This window comes from Rhopilema esculentum, chromosome 10, assembly GCF_057945365.1.
Source record: "Rhopilema esculentum isolate cy_ngs chromosome 10, ASM5794536v1, whole genome shotgun sequence".
NCBI classification, from domain to species: Eukaryota; Metazoa; Cnidaria; class Scyphozoa; order Rhizostomeae; family Rhizostomatidae; genus Rhopilema; species Rhopilema esculentum.
This window is the reverse complement of record NC_142824.1, coordinates 7,059,741-7,082,309: the sequence shown is the minus strand read 5'-3', so window position 1 is coordinate 7,082,309 and position 22,569 is coordinate 7,059,741. Positions and strand designations below refer to the sequence as shown.

General features: G+C 34.9%; 2 protein-coding genes across 4 annotated transcripts in view; one reads left to right on the top strand and one right to left on the bottom strand.

The window, feature by feature from the left end:
- Positions 1–22,569, top strand: part of LOC135694073 (tubulin polyglutamylase TTLL5) — a 35,879-nt gene that overhangs the window by 11,343 nt on the left and 1,967 nt on the right. Inside the window, exons 16-32 of one of the 2 annotated variants that reach the window (XR_010517102.2) lie at positions 360–550; positions 1,151–1,213; positions 1,493–1,543; positions 2,357–2,399; positions 2,543–2,614; positions 3,096–3,126; positions 3,507–3,630; positions 4,376–4,447; positions 4,722–4,785; positions 5,277–5,371; positions 5,914–5,965; positions 6,250–6,365; positions 6,729–6,854; positions 7,144–7,331; positions 8,259–8,348; positions 8,695–9,211; positions 9,470–11,224. Coding sequence is in view for 1 of the 2 variants with exons in the window: in XM_065212747.2 (XP_065068819.2) it covers positions 360–550; positions 1,151–1,213; positions 1,493–1,543; positions 2,357–2,399; positions 2,543–2,614; positions 3,096–3,126; positions 3,507–3,630; positions 4,376–4,447; positions 4,722–4,785; positions 5,277–5,371; positions 5,914–5,965; positions 6,250–6,365; positions 6,729–6,854; positions 7,144–7,331; positions 8,259–8,348; positions 8,695–9,211; positions 9,470–9,500 (1,926 nt within the window). In the remaining variant the exon portion in view is untranslated. Of the gene's footprint in view, positions 1–359; positions 551–1,150; positions 1,214–1,492; positions 1,544–2,356; positions 2,400–2,542; positions 2,615–3,095; positions 3,127–3,506; positions 3,631–4,375; positions 4,448–4,721; positions 4,786–5,276; positions 5,372–5,913; positions 5,966–6,249; positions 6,366–6,728; positions 6,855–7,143; positions 7,332–8,258; positions 8,349–8,694; positions 9,212–9,469; positions 11,427–22,569 lie in introns of those variants that run through there. The other variant, XM_065212747.2, reaches the window with a different exon arrangement.
- Positions 12,550–22,555, bottom strand: LOC148959266 (CB1 cannabinoid receptor-interacting protein 1-like). Of its 2 annotated transcripts, none has more exons than XM_089110845.1 (2): positions 22,054–22,555; positions 12,550–15,006 (listed from the first exon to the last, which is right to left on the bottom strand). In XM_089110845.1, the coding sequence occupies exons 1-2, from the start codon at positions 22,239–22,241 to the stop codon at positions 14,691–14,693; spliced, it is 504 nt and encodes a 167-aa protein (XP_088966971.1). In that variant the 5' UTR covers positions 22,242–22,555; the 3' UTR covers positions 12,550–14,690. The 2 variants fall into 2 exon arrangements, with proteins under 2 accessions (XP_088966971.1, XP_088966970.1); XM_089110844.1 differs by lacking the exon at positions 22,054–22,555 and adding an exon at positions 16,727–22,047.

Sequence of the window (22,569 nt, the reverse complement as noted above, 5' to 3'; positions counted from 1 at the left end):
CTTTGAAACGTATAAAAGTTTATTCATCAATGTTATTTTAATTGATTATTAAAATTCACCCAACAGATTGTGTTATAAATGTTTTACCAGCCTACCTTCGTTGCAAAACGACCAAGTTGTCTGAATCATTATGATAACATCACAGGCAAAGGCTGAGATTTATTTAAAGCAGAGTGAAGCCTCATTTTTGTAAGAAATCTTCTACTTTTAATGTTTATAATTTTTTCTACAAAATTTTTGAACTCATAATAAAAGCGTTATTGGATTCATTTGAGAGGCCAGTGTTGTTTACTGATTTAATTACGTGATGTTTGGAATAATCTTCAAGTTTCATAAAACAAAGTGATCTTGATTCACAGAGATACCGGTCCTTCTCAAGCAGCAGTACTGATATCAAACCTGCTACGTCATCTGGAGACTTACGAAAGACATCAATCGAAGGGCTATCAAACGAAGAGCTGCGGATGATCAGAGAGGCTAAGGAGGAATACAAAAGAAGGGGGAAATTCGTTCGAATATATCCAACGCCAGAATCATGGGAGATGTACAAGTGAGTACTAGTCTAAGGCTTAGGCTAGGTCTGTTTGGCTTACATAGAACTTCATATATATTAGGCATATAAACCTGGTTGTTTACTATACTGAGTTTTGTGCTTTGCATTGTCTTGTGTTTTAGTGTGAAATAATTGAAGAGGACCGTTTTTACGATTTAGTGAGAGATCTCGAGGACTCTCGAGAACATAAATACATCCATTAATTTTCGTGGCTGATTTTGAATATTCGAAAAATTATATTCGCTTAAGGCAGATAAAGAGTGTTTCCTTGAATCACGACTGCCAGAAGACCTTTGGTACATAAGCAGTTTGACGTAGTTCATTTAAAATTCTCTAATCTTTCTTACACTATATTCTATTCCGTACTGAAATGAAATATTGCTGCTAGACGAGCTTTCTAAATGAATAGCTTTGGCAGAAGTATTTATGAATATTTTATTGACATCATTAGAGCTGCCAATTTGGAAAAGTAACATTGATTAAATTGTGTTTAACATTTTTTGATGTATTTATCCCTTTTTTTCTAAATCCTATTTCAAGGAGCGTATTTTTTAAAACATTTTTGCAAAATATGATTTTATTTGTTCTCTTATGCAGCTCACTACAAGAACATAGCTCTGGCAAAAACAAAGCTCTACACGCAGGATTATTTCCAGAACTGTAAGTACCTTAGAAGGTACCACTTACTCTCAACCCAACAGCGGTTTTTGGGACTACGGGGCCCGGGGCCAAAGACATCTGCGGGGCCCTTGTTCTTTTCAATAATCTATATTTTTTCATAGGTGTGGGGCCCCTTTTGGCTACCATAAGCGCGGGGCCTTGGGCCATGGACCCCCTTGAAACCGCCACTGTCTCAACCTGATAAATCGTATATTTATACTACTTATGTTTCAGTATTTCTTTCCAATCTACTTTTCTCATATATTCTCGATATTTCAGATGGTCCAGCAACCAACGCCCGTCATCTGCGAGATATGTTGCTAGGTCAAGGTACTTTTTCAACTTTACTGTGCTAATCAGTGCTATTTAAACAGACGAGAGACTTTTGCCGTTCTAGACCTATCTGAAACCAGAGTTCAGAAAACATTACATTTAAGCTGTGAGCCGGAGGTAGATCATCAAGTGATGCAGTGGTTTTGAGGAAAGGGAATGCTTAACTTGATAAGTGTATAAAAAGTGAGGGGAAAATACTGTTGTGCTTGAACTGTTTTGTTTTCGTCACAAAGCGTTAAGACAAAACCATAGATGATTTTACTCAAACTTCTTATTTATTCAAGAGATGCAAGGTAAATTATTCAGAAAGTTCCCCACCCGAAGGAAGGTGGGGACAATTTCTAAACTCCGTCTCAAACAAGTGTAGAGCAGAATTCAAACATATTTTTGTTGCTTGCCTCTTTCTGAGTACAGTAGCCTGGTCTAGGGAAGAGGTTTGATTTTCCATCTCTTAGTTCATCATCTTGTAGGTCTTTCATTTTCAAAATCAATTCGAGCCTCATTATTCTTTTTTGTAATTTCCCATTGAAGGGTCACTGTCCTTTTCTCTATGCTCAGTCAACTGTTATCAACCAGTTTCTACTCTTAAAAACACATCGTTATTTGAACAACAGTATTCCATAACTATAATGTCATTCGGCTTTGACAGGCAAAGAAGAAGAAACGCAAGTTACTTTACTTTTGTCCCCCCTCTAAAAATATAGAATATAAGCATTCTTACACGCATTCATTGACATGTTTCTCGTGCTTATATGTTTGGATAAGATATTTGTTTTCTATTGATTGCTGATGACAGTGCCTCTTTTTTAGGCCTTTTATTGGCAGTGCCAGCAGGTCACACAACGAAGTAATCGTGAGTTCAGTCTTTTTCACTCATCCTCAGTGTTAGTGGTATTTTCCAAAAACAAGTGAAGGTAGATTTAGTTTGATGTAGTTTGAATGCTTAGTTTTTATCAATGCACCATGGGTACATACTTATTTTTGTTTGTCTTGTAGGTCAAGGAAACAGCTCATGGAATGGGTTTTCAAAGAAGATACCTCTGCTATGAGAAAAAACTTGATTCATGGGTATTTATGTTAGATATTTCTTAATGAAGAATCGGTAAAATTGTTTTATCAGGAGTACCAAAATGTGTTTTATCTGTCACATGCGTGACCTTTAGCAAATTATAATTTTTCCTTCGTCAAAATGTTTCATAAACTACGTTCTTGAGGATTTTGAGGAAGCCCTTGAATTACAGATGTTCCAATACAAAGTATTTGCAAGTGGGAAAGGGACATGATTGTTATCAATCTTAGTGTGCAAGTTTAAAATGCTTTCAAATAGGCATTGTGATTTAAGAATGGAAAATCTAATCAAACCTACAGGAATATAAATCACCCTCGGAGCTTACAAAAACTACTCGGAAACTCATTTGGCCGAATACATGATTTGAGCAAGATTTTAGTTTTTATCTTCAAGAAGATCTCCTTTGTTTTTCTAATAGCTCTACTGAAAATGTTTTTTTCTTCACTCACCGAAATTGATTTATTTTGTGTTATTCGGCAGGATCAGTGTCTTAGTGACAATCCCAATAACGGTAAGACTGTTCAATTTATTGGAACTTTTTTTTATTATGACAGTAAGCTAGATGCTCAGTAAATACATGAGGCAGGAACCGTTTCAAGTATCAAAGCCTAGTGTTTTTTCTTCGCACACCATTTTAAGTTGATTATTTTGCAGTTTACTGTGTCACTCGTGGGGTTTAAATAAGCAACTTTCCACAATTTTCTGTCATTTCCTATCTAGTGACTGGTTTCTGTTTGTTTCAAGTTAAGGCATACTCCAATTAGAGCAGCTTAGCTAAATTTAACAGCGATTGCATCGAATCCCTCCTTACATTTTTATTGTTGGATAGGAAACGATATTTATCATTTAACATAATTCTTTAAGCAGGCGATCCATTCCTTCTTTTTGCAGACGAAAAGCCAAATGGAGATGTGCCGGAATTCGCTAGCTATGAGCAAGTTTTGTTGGGGAAGAAGGGTGGTAAAAATGCAGATTTTGACTTGGGCAAGATAATTGAGAATGGAAACGCACTAAGGTTTTGATCAGTAATTTCTTTTTTTTCTTTCTCTATGCATCTGCATACCATCTATTTCGTTGCTGTAATCGTCTCTCTTTATCCTTATGCTCTCTTTACCTAAAACTCTTTAGTTTCCCTTAGGCGCTATTTATTTCACTCTTTCAATTTATGCAGTTTATTCGCCTTTAAACCTTTTTCTTTGTGATCAATGTATTCAATCACTGTCATTTGTTCGTGTTGTTGCAGTATTTCTGTCAAATGCTCCTGCCAAATGATTATGTTTTCTATTCAAATTTTTATTATTAATGTTTGTGTCAAGTTCTTTTTATACATTTATTGCTGTGCTGCCTTACCACTATGTTAGGTATTTCAACAGTCTACAAAAATCTTTTTATTTTCAGCATTCACGAATGATAGTTATAAAGTAGATTTAAGGCTTCGAAAGGCACAACACAATTTTTGAAATAAAATGCTGGCTGAGGGACGGCATAGAGCAAGAACATTTCCATATAACCTTCTTTTACCAAAATTTTCTTTCAATGTTTGGTATCTTACAGTGTCAAAAATTCAAAACTCCTACCCTTTATACCTTTAACAATGGTTTCAAATTTGTTTCTTACACTTCCAGAAAGTACTTTCAGTTAAAGCTGGAAATTCTTTAGTTCAAAAATCAGCCAAAAACCCTGATTAGCTGAAATTGCCACTTGCAGTCTTGCTGTCTGGAAAAGTAATTTCCTTAAAAATCATACAAATTGCTTTGTAGTAAATTTCAAGCAAGACAGGCATTTGCTTCATATCTTGAGAGGGTGCAGTCAAGGCTACTGAAAGAAATCAGGTTTACATTTCATTTTATTATTCCTACTACAATTTTGTCAATTTAGAAACAAAATGGCCTCTGGTAGTGAATACAAGGAGTTTTTTGTGAAGGAATCTTTTTAATTCAATGCAAGTTTTAATTGAGGTTTCCTTGATATATCTTCTGTCATTAGTATAGAATATTTCTTTAAATGAAAGTTGGTTGTGATTGCAAGATCATAAATTCAAAAAATATCCATATAACGTTTTGTTTTTGTCAGTATATCACCAATCCATTTCTTCTCTTTTTGTAGTGCCTCTGCACAAAGGCAGATACTAGTCTCGGCTGCAGAAGAGGCCAAACAAGAGGAGCAGATGGTAAGGTTAAGTTAAGTTTAAATCTAAAAAAGCTCAACGTTTACATCGACTGTTAAGATTGTCCTTGTGTACGTTGAGATTGTGCGATATTTCTTAATTCAAAATCACTGGCTTTAGTATTTCCTTTTAGCAGTTTCGATTTCAGAATTACATAACCTACCTGTAATAATTCTTTTGACAACTCTAATAAAAGGAATATACATATGTAATACGTGTTTACGTGTTTGATATAATATATCTCAATTTAAAGTTCTATTAGGTATACCCCAACCAATATTCTTCAACGAATCATTATTTGTTGTATTGCAATATTAAGGTTTTACACCATTCCTGTGTATCTAACCTTCTTGGGCCCGGCCCCGGCTAAATCTGTGTTGTGAATTCTGAAAATTCTGTCCTAAATTTGAAGTATCATAGTTACAACATTTGAGGATTCCTTTTTATTGCATTGTGAAAATGTACTTTATGTACTTATAAACTGTATTTTTTAGAGCTTGATGCTACGGTTTCTAAAAAGAGCAGCTGTCAATTTCAGATGCCCAATGGCAATCATATCTCCAAGCAAAAGTCTGCCAATGCAAGAAAAGTTAGTTCTTTCCCTTTTTTAGATTTTTTACAGCCTTTTGATTCCTGCAACTTTTTGTCCATTCTACACATGCTACCAAATGGCTTTTTAGCGTTAAAAAACTGTGGTTCCTAAGTTGCTTTGAGGTCGGTAGCAATCTAATGGGTTTTCTTTCCCAGACATGTTATTAGTTTAACCCTAGGGTGTAAATTCATCAAATATTTATTTATTTTGACCCTGCTTATGCCAAAAAAATGAGGATATTCCAACATAATTTTTTCGGCCATTTCGTTACAACAGTTATTCTTTTTCCTCAAAAGATAACCTCGTTAAAAGATTACAGGCGAAGGACTTTTAAATATGACAGGGCGTTGTCGTCTGTCCATCCTCAGAACCCTTATTTCATTGGTAGCTGCTTATTTTATTCATATAGATGTAGAGCAATCTAACATAAACAGTGTTAAAGACAATAAATGGGTGAGGTTTTAATTTCAACTGGGTCTTGTCAGTTAGAGCGCACTTGTCTTGCATACACATCTATTACATTATTGTACATCCCATAGGCAAAGGATGCTGGTCAGGCAGTTGAAGGATTTCATCAGCATTTATAGGCAGGTATGTATGATAGAAAATCATTTCTTATAGTATGCAAGTCTAAGTCATTTCTACTAAAGATTTTCAACAGATTTGAAGACACATTACTAGCAATGAGCCTTTGCGAGGATGGCAAATTATCCAGGCGACAATCCAAACAATGGCAGTAAACTTTACAGATTAACCATAATTGATTTCAGACTGTCTGAAAATGCATTATGGGATGCTTGCGTAGCGCAATGACTCATTGTTATCAATGAGTCTTTGAGCATGTTTCTATTAACATTGCCCATGCTTTATCTTAGGAAACAAAGCGGCTTTCAGGTAATACGTCTGCAAGCAAGACCAAAGATACTGAAGACATATCAGAGAAGAGTTCAGTTTCGAGCGAAGCTTTTCATATGTTTCTTACCGTTGCAAGGTATTTTTTTCCTTTGTATCTCAAATGCTTACTTGTTACCTTATTCAACTTTCATAAAAATATATATTAAGAAATCTGAAGCTTAAATCTAAATAGGTGAATGGTCTAATGAAATTTTCTTCCAGTAATATGGACAGTTCGATAAGTTTCATGGAACCTTATTGAAGTTGTCTTAAGAAACCGAAAAAGTCAATGAAATTTATGGTTGATTTTTAGGGATAGATACAGCCATAAGGTTTGCCTATTACCCTTCCTAGGTAAAATTAATCAGCATTCTCCTTCACTATTAATGCACAAAGCTAAGAAAATATATGATAGTCCTAATAGATTGTAGTAATTTTTAGCTATCCTTTCATTTCCAAGTGAGAATGAGCTAGAAGAGTTGCTGAGCATATTTACAAGAAGCAACAAAGCAGCCAGCATATTTCTTGGTGAGCCAGAGGAAAATTTAAGACAGCGAGCTGATCAGGTCAACCTTGGCCCAAAGTTGTAAGCTGCAATTTGAACATCTTACCTAGCTTTCTTCCTTTTGTTTTATTGACTGTCATGGAATATATTTTCAAAGCTTCAAAAGTCTAATTTAGACTTGCCCCTGAGTCTTTTTTTGTGACAACAACAGGACAATATGTTCGGTTCGTGCTCTGAGAGCGAATCTAAAATGATCTAATTATTCTAATCGAAGGAGATCTGATGATAAACGTGCCGCGGAATTGTTTTTAACTTAAACGGGTTGCAACATTAATAACACATTTAAAAAGCAGTACTTTTCAATCTACAGGCCTTCATCCAATACAGCTAAAGATAATGACTCCTCGCACTCTACATGGAAAGATCTGCTTTTGAAAAGAGACTCACAAACCCAACCCCCACTGATTAAATATAATAACCAGGCTCCCAAAGTGAGGGTCTTTGGTGATAGGCTGGCGGCTGACATCAAACAAAGGCCGGCTTCTGCTAACCCACCTGGTATGTATGATGTATGTATGCATTGTAAGCATAACCAGGGCCGCCAAGAGGGGGGGGGGCAATGGGAGGCAAATCGCCCCAGGGCCTCGAGGTCTAAATAAAGCAACGAATTTTATTTTAAGAATGGAATTGATCAAACGTAGCAAAAGTATGTATGAAAATAGTAAAACGTTTTAAAGAAAAATGGCAAGCAAAATTGCAAGAAATATTCTGAAATGCATTTTTAGCTAATCTGAAGGGCGTTGTCAGAGAAATTTTCTGCTCGCACCGCTCGCAGGTGTCCTCGTCTTTCCCTTTTTCTCCAGGGCCTCAAAAACCTACCGGCGGCCCTTACCATAGCTTTAGTTTTTCATGGAATTTAATTACACAAAAACCTAAGCTATTCCCAGCTCTTCCACATTACACTCTATTAACAATACACTCTATTATTAAACAACTTACATCATAAGAAACCATAAATTAATAATTAGTAACATAATAATACGCATAAAGAGAAAACAATACGAAACTTGAGGATTTGTATGAGATGGAATTCTTAAGGAGGAACCCTCTCAGTAGCTAAGCTAATCAAGAAGAGAGCACCCCCTCTCCAGAGGTGTTTATTACACATCAAATCAATGGACCTGTGCACACGAGAATGTGGTGTAAATACGTATTGAGACTTTAAATTCTTCTTAACTAGTGTTTGAGGATACACACCACCTGATGTTGTAGATATCATCTGATATTCATCCCCTTGATAAATCAAACAGATGCCTTTCATAGTTTCGATAAAATCTTTTTGATAACTCTTAGCTCATTCAGGGCATATTATAACTTGCTAAACTTGACTAACCTCCTGAAGGCTTTTATATTCCAATTTCGAAATTGATATATATTCAGTAGTTAATTTGGTTTCTTGTTGATATAAGTATTTTTCAATGATAGAGAGTATGGCAAAAAGTCTTGCCAAAGGCCGCCCCGCTTCTGCCATGGCTGCCAGTGGCAAAAACGCAGAGAAAGAAGGAAGGCACACGGGTAAGATAAAAATTGTCTAAAAGCTTGAAATTTTTAAGTATGATAAGAATTTTCACAGAAAAAGAAGATTATGTAAAGCGATTAATTCTCTCTTTGAATGAGTAATTTGCTCTTAAACAAGCCGTTGCTGTAATACTAAATTCAAACATGAAAGTTTTATCTAGATGTTTATAAGAATTTCACAGAATGGTTAATATCTTTAAATTATGGAGCAAAATTCTGTCAATGCTCGTAAGGAGCGAAGCCAACTGCTAAACTTACAAAACTTACAAAAGTTGGTTAAATACCAAACTAATAGAATATAGATTGATCATCCTGTTTTCACGATTGTTCTTTTTTCACTTAGATATTAAGAAGTCCCAAAATTTACTTGGCGTGACGAAAAATGGAAATGGCTTGAGCAACCACTTGCCTAGCAAGAAGCGGATCAATCACTTACGTCATTCCAGTGCTCCTTCGCAGAGAACTTTTGAACGTAAATCACGTGATGCGGACGAAAACAACAATTTCTTACTTCAAGAGAAAAGTTACCTAAAAGAAAGCGCCGAAAGAACGTTTGAGCACTTCATACGTGCTGGTGCACCCTCTGCACCAAAGGTTGTCAGTGACGATTTCGGAACTGTTAATGACATTTCAAAAAGCAAAGGAACGCAGACTTTTGAAGGGCCTTTTGAAAGTCATGATGAGTATTTCAAATCGCGGGAAAGCAAAAGGATCAACGCAAATGCAAAACGTGCACAAAAAGTGTATTATGAAACATACTTAAAAGAACTGAAAAACGAAGAAAGTAAAGGCATAGTACCCCACCCGCCTGCAATTAGGCCAAGCATTAAGAAGCCAGTTAATACAAGCAGAATAAACAGGTGAATAAAAGACCATTAGTTTTTCAATCCTTCTATTTTCTTGAAAGGTGCTGCGAAAGCCTTAACCTAAGATTCATTTTGAATGTATTCTCTCCATAGGTATGTATGTACTGTGTTTTATGAAACCTAGGTTTTGATTGTTACAAATGATATAAGAAAATGTAGCATTGTTCCACAGTGGAGATCTCAACCCAATCAAGTTTAGAGCTTTAATAAGGGAATTTCTTTGTTTGATCTGTCTCTTTGTATGATTTCTAGGATGATGGCAAAGGCAAGGGATAAAGATTGACATGCCAACCTTTTGTCGTTCGATGGTTTGGTTTCATAACCGTTCGATTGAGCAGCCGTCAAGCCAATAGTCTGCAAACGGGGTACTCGACCTGGAAACAGTTTCTTCGTTGCCTTTACCGACAAACGACAACCCCAAGTGGTAACCGTGAAAGATGGCTGAAAATATTTGCCTACTTCTGATGCTCTAGCGTGCAAACCGTATACCAAGCTTTGATAGATCGGTTTAAGCAGCATTGTAAGCTATCGTTGGGATATTTTTTAATGGTTTCATAGCGAAGCAGTTAAATCATCACCCATGTTACAATCCGTGCCACGGTCCTTGAGACGCCCTTTTGCTATAGTATTATTTTGAAATCTTAAAATAATCCGGTTGAAATTACTGACAATGCACCCTCTCTCCTCCAAAATAATGTTTATAACACCTTAGGTGACTAATAAGGGGTCAATTCACCGCTGAGAGGTAACATAAACTCTTGTATGTTAGGGAGAATGGGTTTAGGTGACTGTAGTTGCAATCCTTCGAACGGCATTCGTTGCCGAACAATCATCATAATATAGTTTTAACTCCATGGATCTGCTTTGATATTTCATATAATGTTTTTAAAAATGTTTCCTTTCTTTTTTGAGGGGCTTTTGTCACCCTTAAGTTTTCTTATTTGGGGAACCGCTAGTTATTGTGAGGCGCTAGTTCTTTCGAAGTCCTTTTTAGAGTGGTATCGGTACTTGCAGTCTCCCGAATCAATGACTTGTATTTGACAGACCAAAGTGGCACATCTTAATAGCCTGTTTTTATCCAAGTTAACCCACAATCCAATCCAGTGTTTTTTTTCTCTATAACATTGGGAAACCTATTAATTAAGCGCTGTAGTTTAATTTTGTTTTAAAACTGAAAACAGCTGTATATATTCTTAGTATTTTCTTTAAATCGAAGCTCTCCAAAGAAAATCGCCGTGGTAAAGCCGATAGGAATCTGCATATTCGCTAGGTTTTAGAAAAAAACATTCTTTGTTTGTACAAAGTACTCGAATTTCATAGTAGCTTGGAAAATTGGTCTCTCAAACATTTTTACGCATTCTGTAATAAAGTCTTGATTGTTTAAAATGTGCTTTAATTATGTGTGATTCTATTGAATTCTTATATTCCGATTGGCCTATGGTCCATCTTAATCGAATTTCAGTTCTGAAATTTTGTAATGAAATACAGTTTTGATTTTATATAAAGTTTTTTAAATCAAATGTATTTTGTTTTTGTTATAAAGCTCTGCTTACTTTGCTAACCCTTCAGCCTATCATGAGCCTTTCTGGACCTGCAAATGAGTGTCCATATTTTGTTATAATTTTCGATTTGGTAATAGGTCCAATTAGAATATATAGAAAATGCGAAATGAGAATACAAAAGCATTCTCAGTCGTACTCTTTTGTGGAATGATTGAGATTAAAAACGAGTTTCTTTTCACAAAATGATTTCTTGCAGCCTTATCTATAAGTGGATTCTTACTTCGAAAGGTTATGACACGAATGCCTTTGGAATTCTGGGAAGCTCCCAAGGGAAATATTTGCTATCATTTGTTTATGCCATGCGTGAGAAACTATCATGGGAACAGTTAAATTTTTGACTTGTTACTTCGCTATGTTCTGAAAATATGGATGTACAATGGATGCGTGTTGAAGCATTGGAAAGCCTAGAATTTACAAACGAGCTTATCGTCCCTTGAAGGAAAAAGTAAGTGTTTCTTTATATAACCTTCTATTTTTAAAGCTTTATCAAGAGCTGTAAGGGAAATTAAATGAAGCTGTAAAGGCGGTAGGCTGGTTTTTTGGACTTTCTACCTTTTCACCTTAGAAACATGATAATAGGCTTGTGGACTTTCCATGAATCACTTCCTCTCATGAGCTAGGCTAAGCTACCTTGAAGATAGCGCACATCCTGGTCATCTTAGAAGTCGGTAAATACAGACTTGGTCAGGCACCGAGAACCGTCGGGATTTGCCTTTTCGGCAGATAGAATTCGAAGGTATAGACAAAGATTTACAACAAGGCACAAAGAGTATAACATGGATACATGATGCAGTATTCGGTCAATGACCTAAGTATGCTGGCGTTACACTCAAGACACTTGAATTCAAATGAGGTAGAAACTTGAGGGAGGGAGTTGAGTACATGCCCGCATTTCTTAAAGAACATAGCTAGATAGCCTTGGTTTCTTTAAAATGACTTTCACTCCCATGTTCATTCTACAACCCTGAACAGTATATACGCCCAAACATTGAATAGGGAGGGGGTGCTACGCTGTCGGCCTGTGACGCTACCCAGCCATTCTCTGTGCCTCGGTTCTGTAACTGGATGGACCAGCTTAGTAAAGTCTTTTTAATCACAATATCGTTAAATTTTTCAGGTTAGATTTTCATATAGTGTTGAATTTTTCTGTAAAAACACCCCTTTGATAAGGGTATGGAAGCTGGTGCACCCAAAAGAAATATTTTTGTTAGAAAGGCAAGAAAAAACCTGCTTCACCAAATAAATAGGATCCTATTTTAATGGCTTTTTATAATTTGGCGAATTTTTTTGGAAACCACTTAATCGAAGACCATTTTACATTCTTGGGAGTTACAAAATAAGAGGAAATGTTCTTTCTCTAGAGATATACTGCCCAGTTTTGGAATACATGAATCAATTATACCTTTACACAATATATATCTGCCATATGATTAAACACAACTTCAGAAATTTAATAAGCATGTAAACAACCCTTGGTATTAAAAATACGTTTTTGCAGATATTTTTTTATTAACCAAAAAGTTATTTTTCTCTATTTATCCTTCGAACTGCACAGCTCTTGCTTCGGTTTTGAAAAGACACACGAGACAAATGTAACTTATGCGAAATTAGAAGATTATATGGTACAGATATCCTGTAACTTTATTTCAGAATCAGAGGCATGAAAATGCTTATCATTTCTGCATTTTGAAGCTGCAAGTGGGTGTAGAAAATACTTAAACCAAGGTCATGTCCGAAAGTCAACGCCATTAGAGAATAAAAACATGAAGATTGCAGGAAACAAAGTGGTATTATATAGTATTCTGTTGTTATTGTATATTTAGAAAACTATGGTAATAATGAATCTATGATTATTTAAATGCATTCGTAGGGATTAACATACACAAAATTTGAAAGTATTACTTTTCTAGTATTAACCTCATAAATAATGAATTTCTCTGTTTTAATAATAATACTAGCTACGTATTGTGGAAAATGCATGAGAGGATTAAACTTTGACTCAAACCAGATGTTATACAGCAATCCAAGATAGAGTAGCTAAGGAGGATAGTGTAAATTAATAAGGGATTATACGACAAGAGAGCTTCATTGCAGTTAAATTAACTCGTCGGCGCCATGAATTACTAGATGCCCTTGTTCACCTGTCATTTGTCTGCTATTCAGCTGAGACGATCAGCTAAAATTTCACTTCAATTCCTGTTACATTTTCAGATTTTGGTTACTGCTAAAAGATCCTTTCCTACAAACATTTCAAGGGAAGAGTTTTATCATAACCTCCAAAATCTTTGCAAGAAGCTTATATGACTCAACAAAAATGCATCAAAAAAGGTCATACGAGGGCGCGAATTATCGTCTTTGAGGAATCTCCTTTGCATAGGACTAGATGTCACATTTAAATATTCCAACGGCAAAAATTTGCCTTTGTTGCTGGGTACGGCTATGTTTACAATATACTAGTTTAAACGGTGTATTCATGAGGAACGGTAATTTCTTCTCTCCACTAGCAACAAACGAACTACGGGGAAATTGGCTTGTGTTGTTAAATTAAAAGGGTCTGGACGTTCGAAACCTCATCTCCTAAATGTTAGCCAGTCAAAAGCAAGGGTCTTTGACATCAAAGAGGTTGGGTTGGAGATGGTTCTTGGGGTTCATGATATTTTGAAAAAGGAACAATTTGGAGAGAGAGATTTGAATTTAGAATGGCGCAAGCCTACCTATTATGGTTGACCAGCAGTGCCGTCAGTCGACCTAAAAGCACAGATCAGTTAATCAATAAACTCGGGGGCAACCCTGTTAATCAATAAATCAATAAACTAATCAACCAATCAATCAATTAATCACTTCACCAACTGGGAAATCGACGTTCAAAGCAACTTTAGAATTCAAACTTTGGTTACAAGACAGACAGCTATCGATTGAGATAATAAGAATGAGAAAATGAAGTCGAACATTTATTCCCAAATCAAAACACGTCCAATTAAAAATTTTAAACATACGTTAACTTTAGGAAAACATTCCAGGTAAAATAAAACTAATTTTTCTATCATTGTTACTATTTGATATCACAAAAATATCGATATCATATCTCGTTTCAGTTTAGTTTGAACATTAGAAAAGAGCATAATAAGAAATTAGGCCCTGTATTCTTTGGGATATGACCAAAACAAGCTATAACTTATTTCAATTTGTAGCCTGAACCGACCCATTTTATCACTAGAAGTAGTAAATGGCAATGTATGGGCAAAGCTCATTTAGAATACAGGCTGCAGATTTCTTGAATTTCGATCCATCAGATCCCATTACTCATCCCCTAATAATTTAAGTATAGATCATCATTGATCTCTTATATTTATGAAATAACTATAATACCAATATCACAGTAATTAAGAAATTTTAGAAATTAAGCAGCCCAATACCTGAATTCCTATGCGAAAATGTCATTCTGATAACGGAAAATTTGACGAATTTTGAATACGATGCCAGAGTTTAAACCTATGGATCATGGAACATTAATAAAAATGGATTAATTCAAAAATATAGGGATTCTTCATCAAAGATTAATTAAAGGTTAAAGGTAATTTTACCTAAACTCTGGTTTCACAATATCAAAATGAAAATGGACATAATTTTATCTTCTAAATGGGAGAAATTATGTTATTGAGCTACAGACAATTTTACGCCACCATGGATTCAACGGAAAGCGTTTGGCTCTTATCAAGAAATGACAATGAAGAAACAATAACGATTTAAGAATCAAGGTTACTAAAGGCCTTTGCTTTTCTTTCATAGCAGAAGACTTCTCCGCAGTAGAAGCGTTTGCTGCTTGATTGCCTTGACCACTTACGCCTCCTTACTAGTGAGATTGGTAATCAGAACTTGCTCAATCAACTCCAATAAAAACTCCAAACAATTTAGGAAAATACAACACTATCTGCAGAGGACAAATCACTGCCACGTCGAATAACGCACTGAACACCAATGCCATTTAGCATTTTGCCCCAGGTTATATGCTTTGTGTCCTCTTCAGGGTAAAATTTACATTGAAGGCTAAAGCTCAGCGTTTTGTAGTTCTTGAATTTCAGCGAAACAGGTATCACTGCTCTGTACCTGCTTGTGGTTGGGTCTATACCATATGTGGACCAGGTGAATTCGTAAATTGATTTATTGTCTATTTCAGGGTCGTTTACCAGCTTAAAATTGTAGTCTATGTCGGCCACTTTCAATACACTAGAAAGGAAAGAGATTTTCATGTTAATAAAACTGCCCAGTATAGCGATATAAATACCTGCTCTAACTGCTTTTGGAAAATCGGACTTCAAAACAATACAGTGACAATTTAAGCCCTTAAGTTCATAAAGAAATTTCAATAAAACCAGGGAGATTAAATGAAATTTTTGCATAATACTGTGATATTATGCCGAGCAACAATGACGTCATTAGGAAATATCCCCAAGAACTGTCAGTCGGAGCTTAAAGAACCTTGGCAAAGGAAAATTTCGCAGTTTTCAAGCAAGCACTACCGAAACCAAACAAGATTTCAAATACCTATTCAGAGATCAAAGATGCTTCAATTTTAATCCATAATTAGTTGTTTTAGATATAATATTGTACAATGACGACAAGTGTAAAAAGTATATAATACTTATATTTACTGTTGCCATAGAAGACAATAGTATTTTCTCAGAAAAAAATGAAATCTATAATAAATACTGATAAGGAAAAATTTAACAGGTATAACAAGCAGTCGAGTATTGAAGAAAGATACGAAGGCTATTTGATAATATTGTCTAGTGCAAGGTTGAAATGGAAAACCGCCACAGGTTGATGAAATAACGATTGCAAAGGAAAGTTAGAAATTGAAAGCCAAGAGAAACTGGAAAAGAAAAGATGAATTGCTGTCAAAAACAAGCAAGCAAATGGTTTAAATCCTAGGTCATATGTGCCATCATGGAAGAACAATCTATCGTTGATGACGAAAAAGAGCTAGCGGCCTGGTTATACTGTTGAATAGCTCGTATCAGCTTTTGAAAAACCTCAAACTGCAATTAATTAAGCTAATTATGATAAAGACATTTCACATTCGGAATGGGTAAAATACAGTGTATCGACCTGCCGCGAGTCCAAAGTGTGGGAGACCACAGACAAACCAAACAAGGCACTTTTTCTGCGCAAGGGAAACTTGCTTCTCACAAAACCGAACCGCCAAGAAAGCACTGTTATGCATTGAACTTCAACCAATATATATTATAAGTTTTGTTTACTCAACTATATCAAATTTCATCTCTACTATAATATTACCATGAGGATAACTGGTTCTTCATTGCTAAGAACAAACTTGTTTATAGAAAAAGATTCTAAATATTAGTATTATTGTTCCATCTTCATTGGGAAAAAAGAAGTGCGGAAAAATTCCTATCGACATCCTTTTAACGTAGCTATGGCAACCATATATTTTCATCCAAACAGACAACAACGAAATATAGTTATTGTGGAAGTATTAAAATTTGACAGATAGAAATTAATAAACTTTTAGTCAATAAGAATAACGAAAATTTGTGTCAAGAACTTTCAATAAATAAAAAAAATTAAAGTTTGAAAAACGAAAAAAACAGCAAAAATGTCATTCAATATGAAAAAATGAATAAAAGCTTTACGATTCATGCTAATATTTAAGAGGGGTGTGGCCTATCTACTGAAACATTTCAACGATTAGGAGGAATAAAATAAAGCCAAATATTCAGAATGCATAAAAAATATCTGCCTATAGTGTTCTTGAAAACTCCTTTAGCATACTTTGAATAAATGCAAATTTTCTCGTATCGCCTCCACAAGGAATAGTTTCCATCGGTATAGCCGTCTAGGAGAACATTTAACGTTGAAACAAACTATTCACCGTTGAAAGCAACAGCACTTTGCTAACAAGAAAATTTCAATCTCAATACTGTACCGTAATTGGACATCTAGCCTTGGTTTAATTTCGAGTGAGATCGTGTATTCCTTTTTGACTTGGAGCTTGAGACTATCTTGAGAATTAAACCGATCTGCGTCAAATTTATAAATGACAGATGAGTTGTCTGATTTCATTATTTTCATCCAAATACTAAACTTGATTTCTGGATCGAACTGGGGTTTATCCTTCTTTTGACTCTTTCCTTTTCTATTGTTCATGGCAGTTATTGCGATTGGCGTTCTCCTCTCTGCATTGATTCTCGAACAGACGTAAACACTGTATCGGCTTCTATTGAATATTACTATTATTAGCCATGTTAACAAGGCATCTCCAACAAATGATCATGGATGTAACGATTCCTTAAGATGCTACATCCAAATCCGATATCAAATTACGAACAATGACATGTTATTGTTAGGTCAAGCTGATTGCAAGACTTCAATAAAAGCTGTCTCACATACTGGCCACGATAAAAAGATATTATCTTGAATGTAGCATACATTTTTAATGTTACTTGTTCGCATTACTTGACACATGTCCAGCCTAAAAGCTGTCGTATTAACTACGCAGAATGTTACGAGAGGGTGTTTCTAAAGTAACAAGATTATTGAACATGCCTAAGACTACAGTAAGGGCAGGATCAGTTTAATTCATGCACGTTTCCTTTGTTTTTTAGTATTTCTTAAATTTTCATTTTCATTATGAAAAGGCATTAAAAATCGACACAGTTTCTTCCCGCACCAAATTTGAGCTAAGCATGGCATTAGATACTTTACCTCTAAGAGGCAATATTCCCTTTAGATCTTATCTCGTTTTTCACGTAATGATGAGGCATGGGAAGAGGACCTCGCAAGCTATGACATAATTCATGGCAGGGCAAAAGTCGTGTCATAATGAGAAATGATTGCTTCTAATCCGGCAGATGTAACTAACTTTGCGGCAAAAAGATTCATCGCCATGCTTCAAAAGGAAAACAAGATAGTAGGTGCTGGCAGGACAGAAAGATAAAGATAAACAAGATGCGATTTCGGTAAGATGGCCTTAAACTTGTTAGAATAACCTTCACAAAACCTTTTATGCTATGTTTGTCAAAGCAATAAAAACATGAGAAGTAGTAACAGAATATCATAATCACTTGCTTGAAAATTCCTAAAACCGATGAAGTACTTTTTGAAAATTCTCAACGACGGACAAGGAGGCTGCGGAAATTTATTTATGAAATTGTCAATGCTGTCTTCAAAGAGGAATGCGTTGCAAGTAAACTCATGGGATTTGAAAATGTGAGAGATAAGAAAAAGTGAGCTTTGTATACCTATGTTGCTTCTTTTATTGAGGGTAAGAATAATTTGAACAATACAACATATTAAAAAAATAATGGGCTTAAAATCGATGTTCCAACAATCGAAAGCTGCAGTTTGTTCAATGCTGAGATATACTGCAAGTGAGTTGGTCGTGGGCACAAGAAGTATTATTCCTGGAAGGCATAGCCATAGGCAATGTATACCCAAAAATTGTAAAAGAGTGAAGAAATTGGAGTTTCCAAGCTACTGTTATAATATCCAATTGAGGTGATTGCATATCAGAAACACGGTTTAAATGTAAAATAAAACTTTTTATCATTTACATCATACATAGCTTTGAGAACAAGTCTTGGACCATTTGGCTCTTTGAAGATTTTACAAAAAATTCTCTTAATTTACGAGAGATCCTTTTCAAAATGAATTTTTCTAAAGCAATCCATTCAGAGGCCAGATTTTTGTAAGATATCAATATTGTGAAATGAACGATGAAGTTTTCTGCACAGCGATTGGGATTTGTGTTTCAGCTATGCCCAAAAATGAGGAAAATGTTATATTCAACAACAGAATATTAGACAGTATAGACTTCTGATGAATATCTGACAAGAAGAAAATTTGATTGTATACCAGGGTCTTATGTAACAGAGACTTGTTTGACATTCAAGGATCTGTTCAAGAGTAGTTGATTTTGAAAGCTCATTCATTGAAGCTATTTTCCCATTGGATGCTTTTCCATTGCAAAATATAATGTCTTAATCCTGACAACAATCATTCTTGATAATGTTTTAGTAATCTCATTATCTTGTGATTCGATCTGGGTTTTAAAACAAAGGCTTGAAAGGTGGGCAGTAATTGTACCAATCAAACAGTTATTACAAAACATTCCATGTGAATGTTTGTAAGTGGAAATATATTTATAAAAACATTATTAACAAAAACAAACTCTTAAAATCATATTTAAGAGTACCAGTTTCAGAAAAGGAAACTTGGAATTGTTTAGTTAATCACAAAATCCTATCCTTCTGACTTAATCTGTTTTAACATGAAGTGCAAATATAGAATTGAGGAATAAAAAAAGTAGAGAGCCACGAAAACAGCACATGGATGAGATGGAAATTGATAAAAAAATATTATAAATAATGAAAGCTAACCAGTCTGTCATGTAGTGCTTGATTGTGCATAAGCGCAGCAGTACACAAGCAAGTACAGCTGAGTGATTGCATAAAGTATGAAACTCGGGGGTTGCAACTTAGAACCGTCCTTTTCTCTTCACTAAAGTGTAAAGATATGCCCTTTAGTCCCTTAGGGTTGTTGAATTTAGCATGTTTTCTAATAAAACATTATAGCTATTAGCCATATAAAAAAACATTGTCAATAATCCAGCTTGCAGATTCTTTAGCTGCCAACATTCTTTATTGTTTTTCCTACTCGTCTGAAAAAAGCAAGTCAAACTGTTTCAAATAATCTAAACTAAAATTTCATGACATGGCATTAATTCTGTATGCCATTGCTTGAAAAAAATTAATGGCACTTTGGCAAAATAAAATCTATCACACTGTTAAACCTTAAAAAATGTCAATGAGTTTAATTCTGATTGACAATATACAAAGGTACTCATGAAAAAGTTTTCTTACTTCTAGAAGGATTATGACAGAAGCAACAACATATCCTAATCCTACTATTATTACATTTGCAAATAACAAAAGAATTTAATAAGGCACTTTGAAGAGATCTAGATGAGTCACTGCTTAATGACAAATGTTATTATATGAGCTTGACAAATGATTGAACTAAACCAGCTGTACTATCTTACAGGAAACTACTTTTCATTACTACTTCATCTACATCCACACATGTCATCTAAGGGGCTAGAGTTATTCCTATGGGTCAGGCCAGACAAGGTTTAGCTTGGGGTTAGGTTCTTAGGATTAAGCTCAACTTGAGTGGAGTACTTGGGGATGGCTGGGGGTACAGTGTCGGGGGATAAATTTATTACTTGTTGTGTCTCATGGGTTTTTTCTATTGAGGCAATATCCTATACCACTTTAAAAACTTTGTATAAAAATTTTGCTTAGCAATTTTATTTTTATTGGTAGTAATAAATTGTGTCTCCAATCAGCACAATATGCTAAATACATAGACACTATAATGAATTAAAAATAATAATAATAATAATAAAAAGAATAATAATAATAATAAAAATTGCGAGAGCAAAAGCTTGTTGGGATGAAAGTCTTCTTTATCGAAAAACTAATCACCTTGTAGAATACTCAAGATAAAAAAATATTCATTTTATAAAGCAATTCATATTAAACTTCTAAATACATTATAAACTAGTAACCTGCCAATTATTATCCCTATTATTTTGTCTTATCTAAGGACACCAATCTTTAATTCTTTTTGGGATAAGGAAAGTGTAACAATGGAGTCTAAAATCACACTGTTGTAAGATGCAGAATATTCACAATTAATTTGCTGTCACTTTAATATATCTGTGCAACAATCAAAATACAGGGAAAGTGGAAAACTGCAAAACTTTTAATGCTACAAATCATACAGAAAAATATATGAAATAATCTGTGTCTTCTTACTTCTTGCTATTAATTCAAAAATTCAGCAGTTGATTAGCAAACAATATATTACTTTGGGTATTACATTGATAAATAACAATAATATAATTAGCAAATAAACTAAGTACCAGAATGAAAATATATTAGTTTGATTGTTAGAAAAACAAAGTTTCGAGCATATACACGTACTCTGACTATAACTGTACACTTGATAATGAGGACATGCGCGAAACGTTGTGTTTTTAACAATCAAACTGTTATATTTTCATTCTGATATTCAATTTATTTGCTTACTATATTATTGCTATTTTGGATGAAATACCACATGCATTGTACATATATGTTTTGTTATAAATTTATGTACAATTTATATATTACATTGGTACCTTTTTATGATTTGCTTTCTCAGGGTTCTATATAGTAGTTCTCTGAATAGAATGATAGATTTTTAACAAGGAGGAAGCACTCTCCCAGATAGCCTAGAAGAGCTGCTCCTTAAAAATTGTCTTCTTGTTGTTGATATACTGTGTATGTCATGCAACTGCATGCCATGGAATTTCTAACTGAAAACAAAATTAGGTGAAACAGGGGGTTTACACCAAGGGGACTCAGTGGGTTTAGCTCCCTTGTTAGTGCAAAAAAGCAGTTTGATTCTATTTCTTGCTAAATATGCTATGTATTTTTTGTGAGAGCTTTGATTGTTGTCCTTTTCATAGCACTACACACCTGCTTCAAATGAACTGAATTATCAATATTTATGGAAGCAAGCACTTGGATCAAATTTTGACAAAATGACAAGAGGATTATCCCTGCATTATTTTCTCCCGTTACTAAACTCTGGATTCATCTTGAAATAAAGAAAAAAGGAGAGTGGCCACTACACCAATGTTGTATGTCATACTCTTGAGAACAATTTCCAAACGGAAGGAAAGGCATAAAGTCAACCATTCATTTCTAAGATGCTTTTGAAATAATTGCGCTTCATTTCAGTAGGTTTGAACAAAACTCAAACCAGGACAGTCACTAGACTAAACGTTCTTTTCGATCATCGAATCAAAGAAAATTTTGATTGTAAATAGAAATCTCCGAGCTCCAGGCTTCTTCGTCAATGGTTATTATTTTCTCATATAAACAAACGCTGAAAATTCTTCAAAGCATAGGTTTCAGTTTCACTACCATCTGCACCCAAAATCCTGACTATAAAATCGATTATTTAAAATCAAAACACCGATTAGCACCAGCAAGAAGTCCTTTGATTTGCAGGTAGACCCGCCAAGATCTTCAAAGTTCTGTATTTTGAATGTGTTGGGAAATGCATGAAATGATAGCAGGTCACCTACCAGCCAAGCAGTTAGGCCCTCGCAAAGCAAATTGGGCATTCATAATACCTGCAAATGCAAATATCACTTCACTTGCTGCATCCTAAACAATAACATAAAAAACAATGTGTGTTTACCTTAATTCCATGCTAGGCTTGAATTCAAGAATTACTCTGTATTGGATACCAGACTGAAACTTTATGGTTTCTGTATACTGAAAACGTTCGCCATCATACTTAAAAAACACTGGCCCATCATTCTCCTTTTTTAAGATCTTCATCGTTGTTTTAAATTTAATTTCACCTGATGTTCCTGGGTTACTCATTTTAACGTATATTTTATTTCGTTTGTCTATTGTGAAATCTTATTACGCTGTACTGCAGACGAATTACCGCCCACTTGTGTGACAACTCGAAGTCCTTGGCTGTCCAACCACTTCTTGGCAATAGATGCCTTCCAAAGACGTAATCAGGTCTCTCAGCGGTTTTCGAGCAGCTCCGAGTGTCACTTCCTCTCCAATCATAACCGGAAATAGCTGATATTATGCAATGCATTCCCTACACACAGGAAATACCCTTGCTTCTAGGTATTCCTCCTAACCGCTGAAATTCCATCATAAGTGTGCGACGAGTGAATGAAGCATGAAGTGCCGG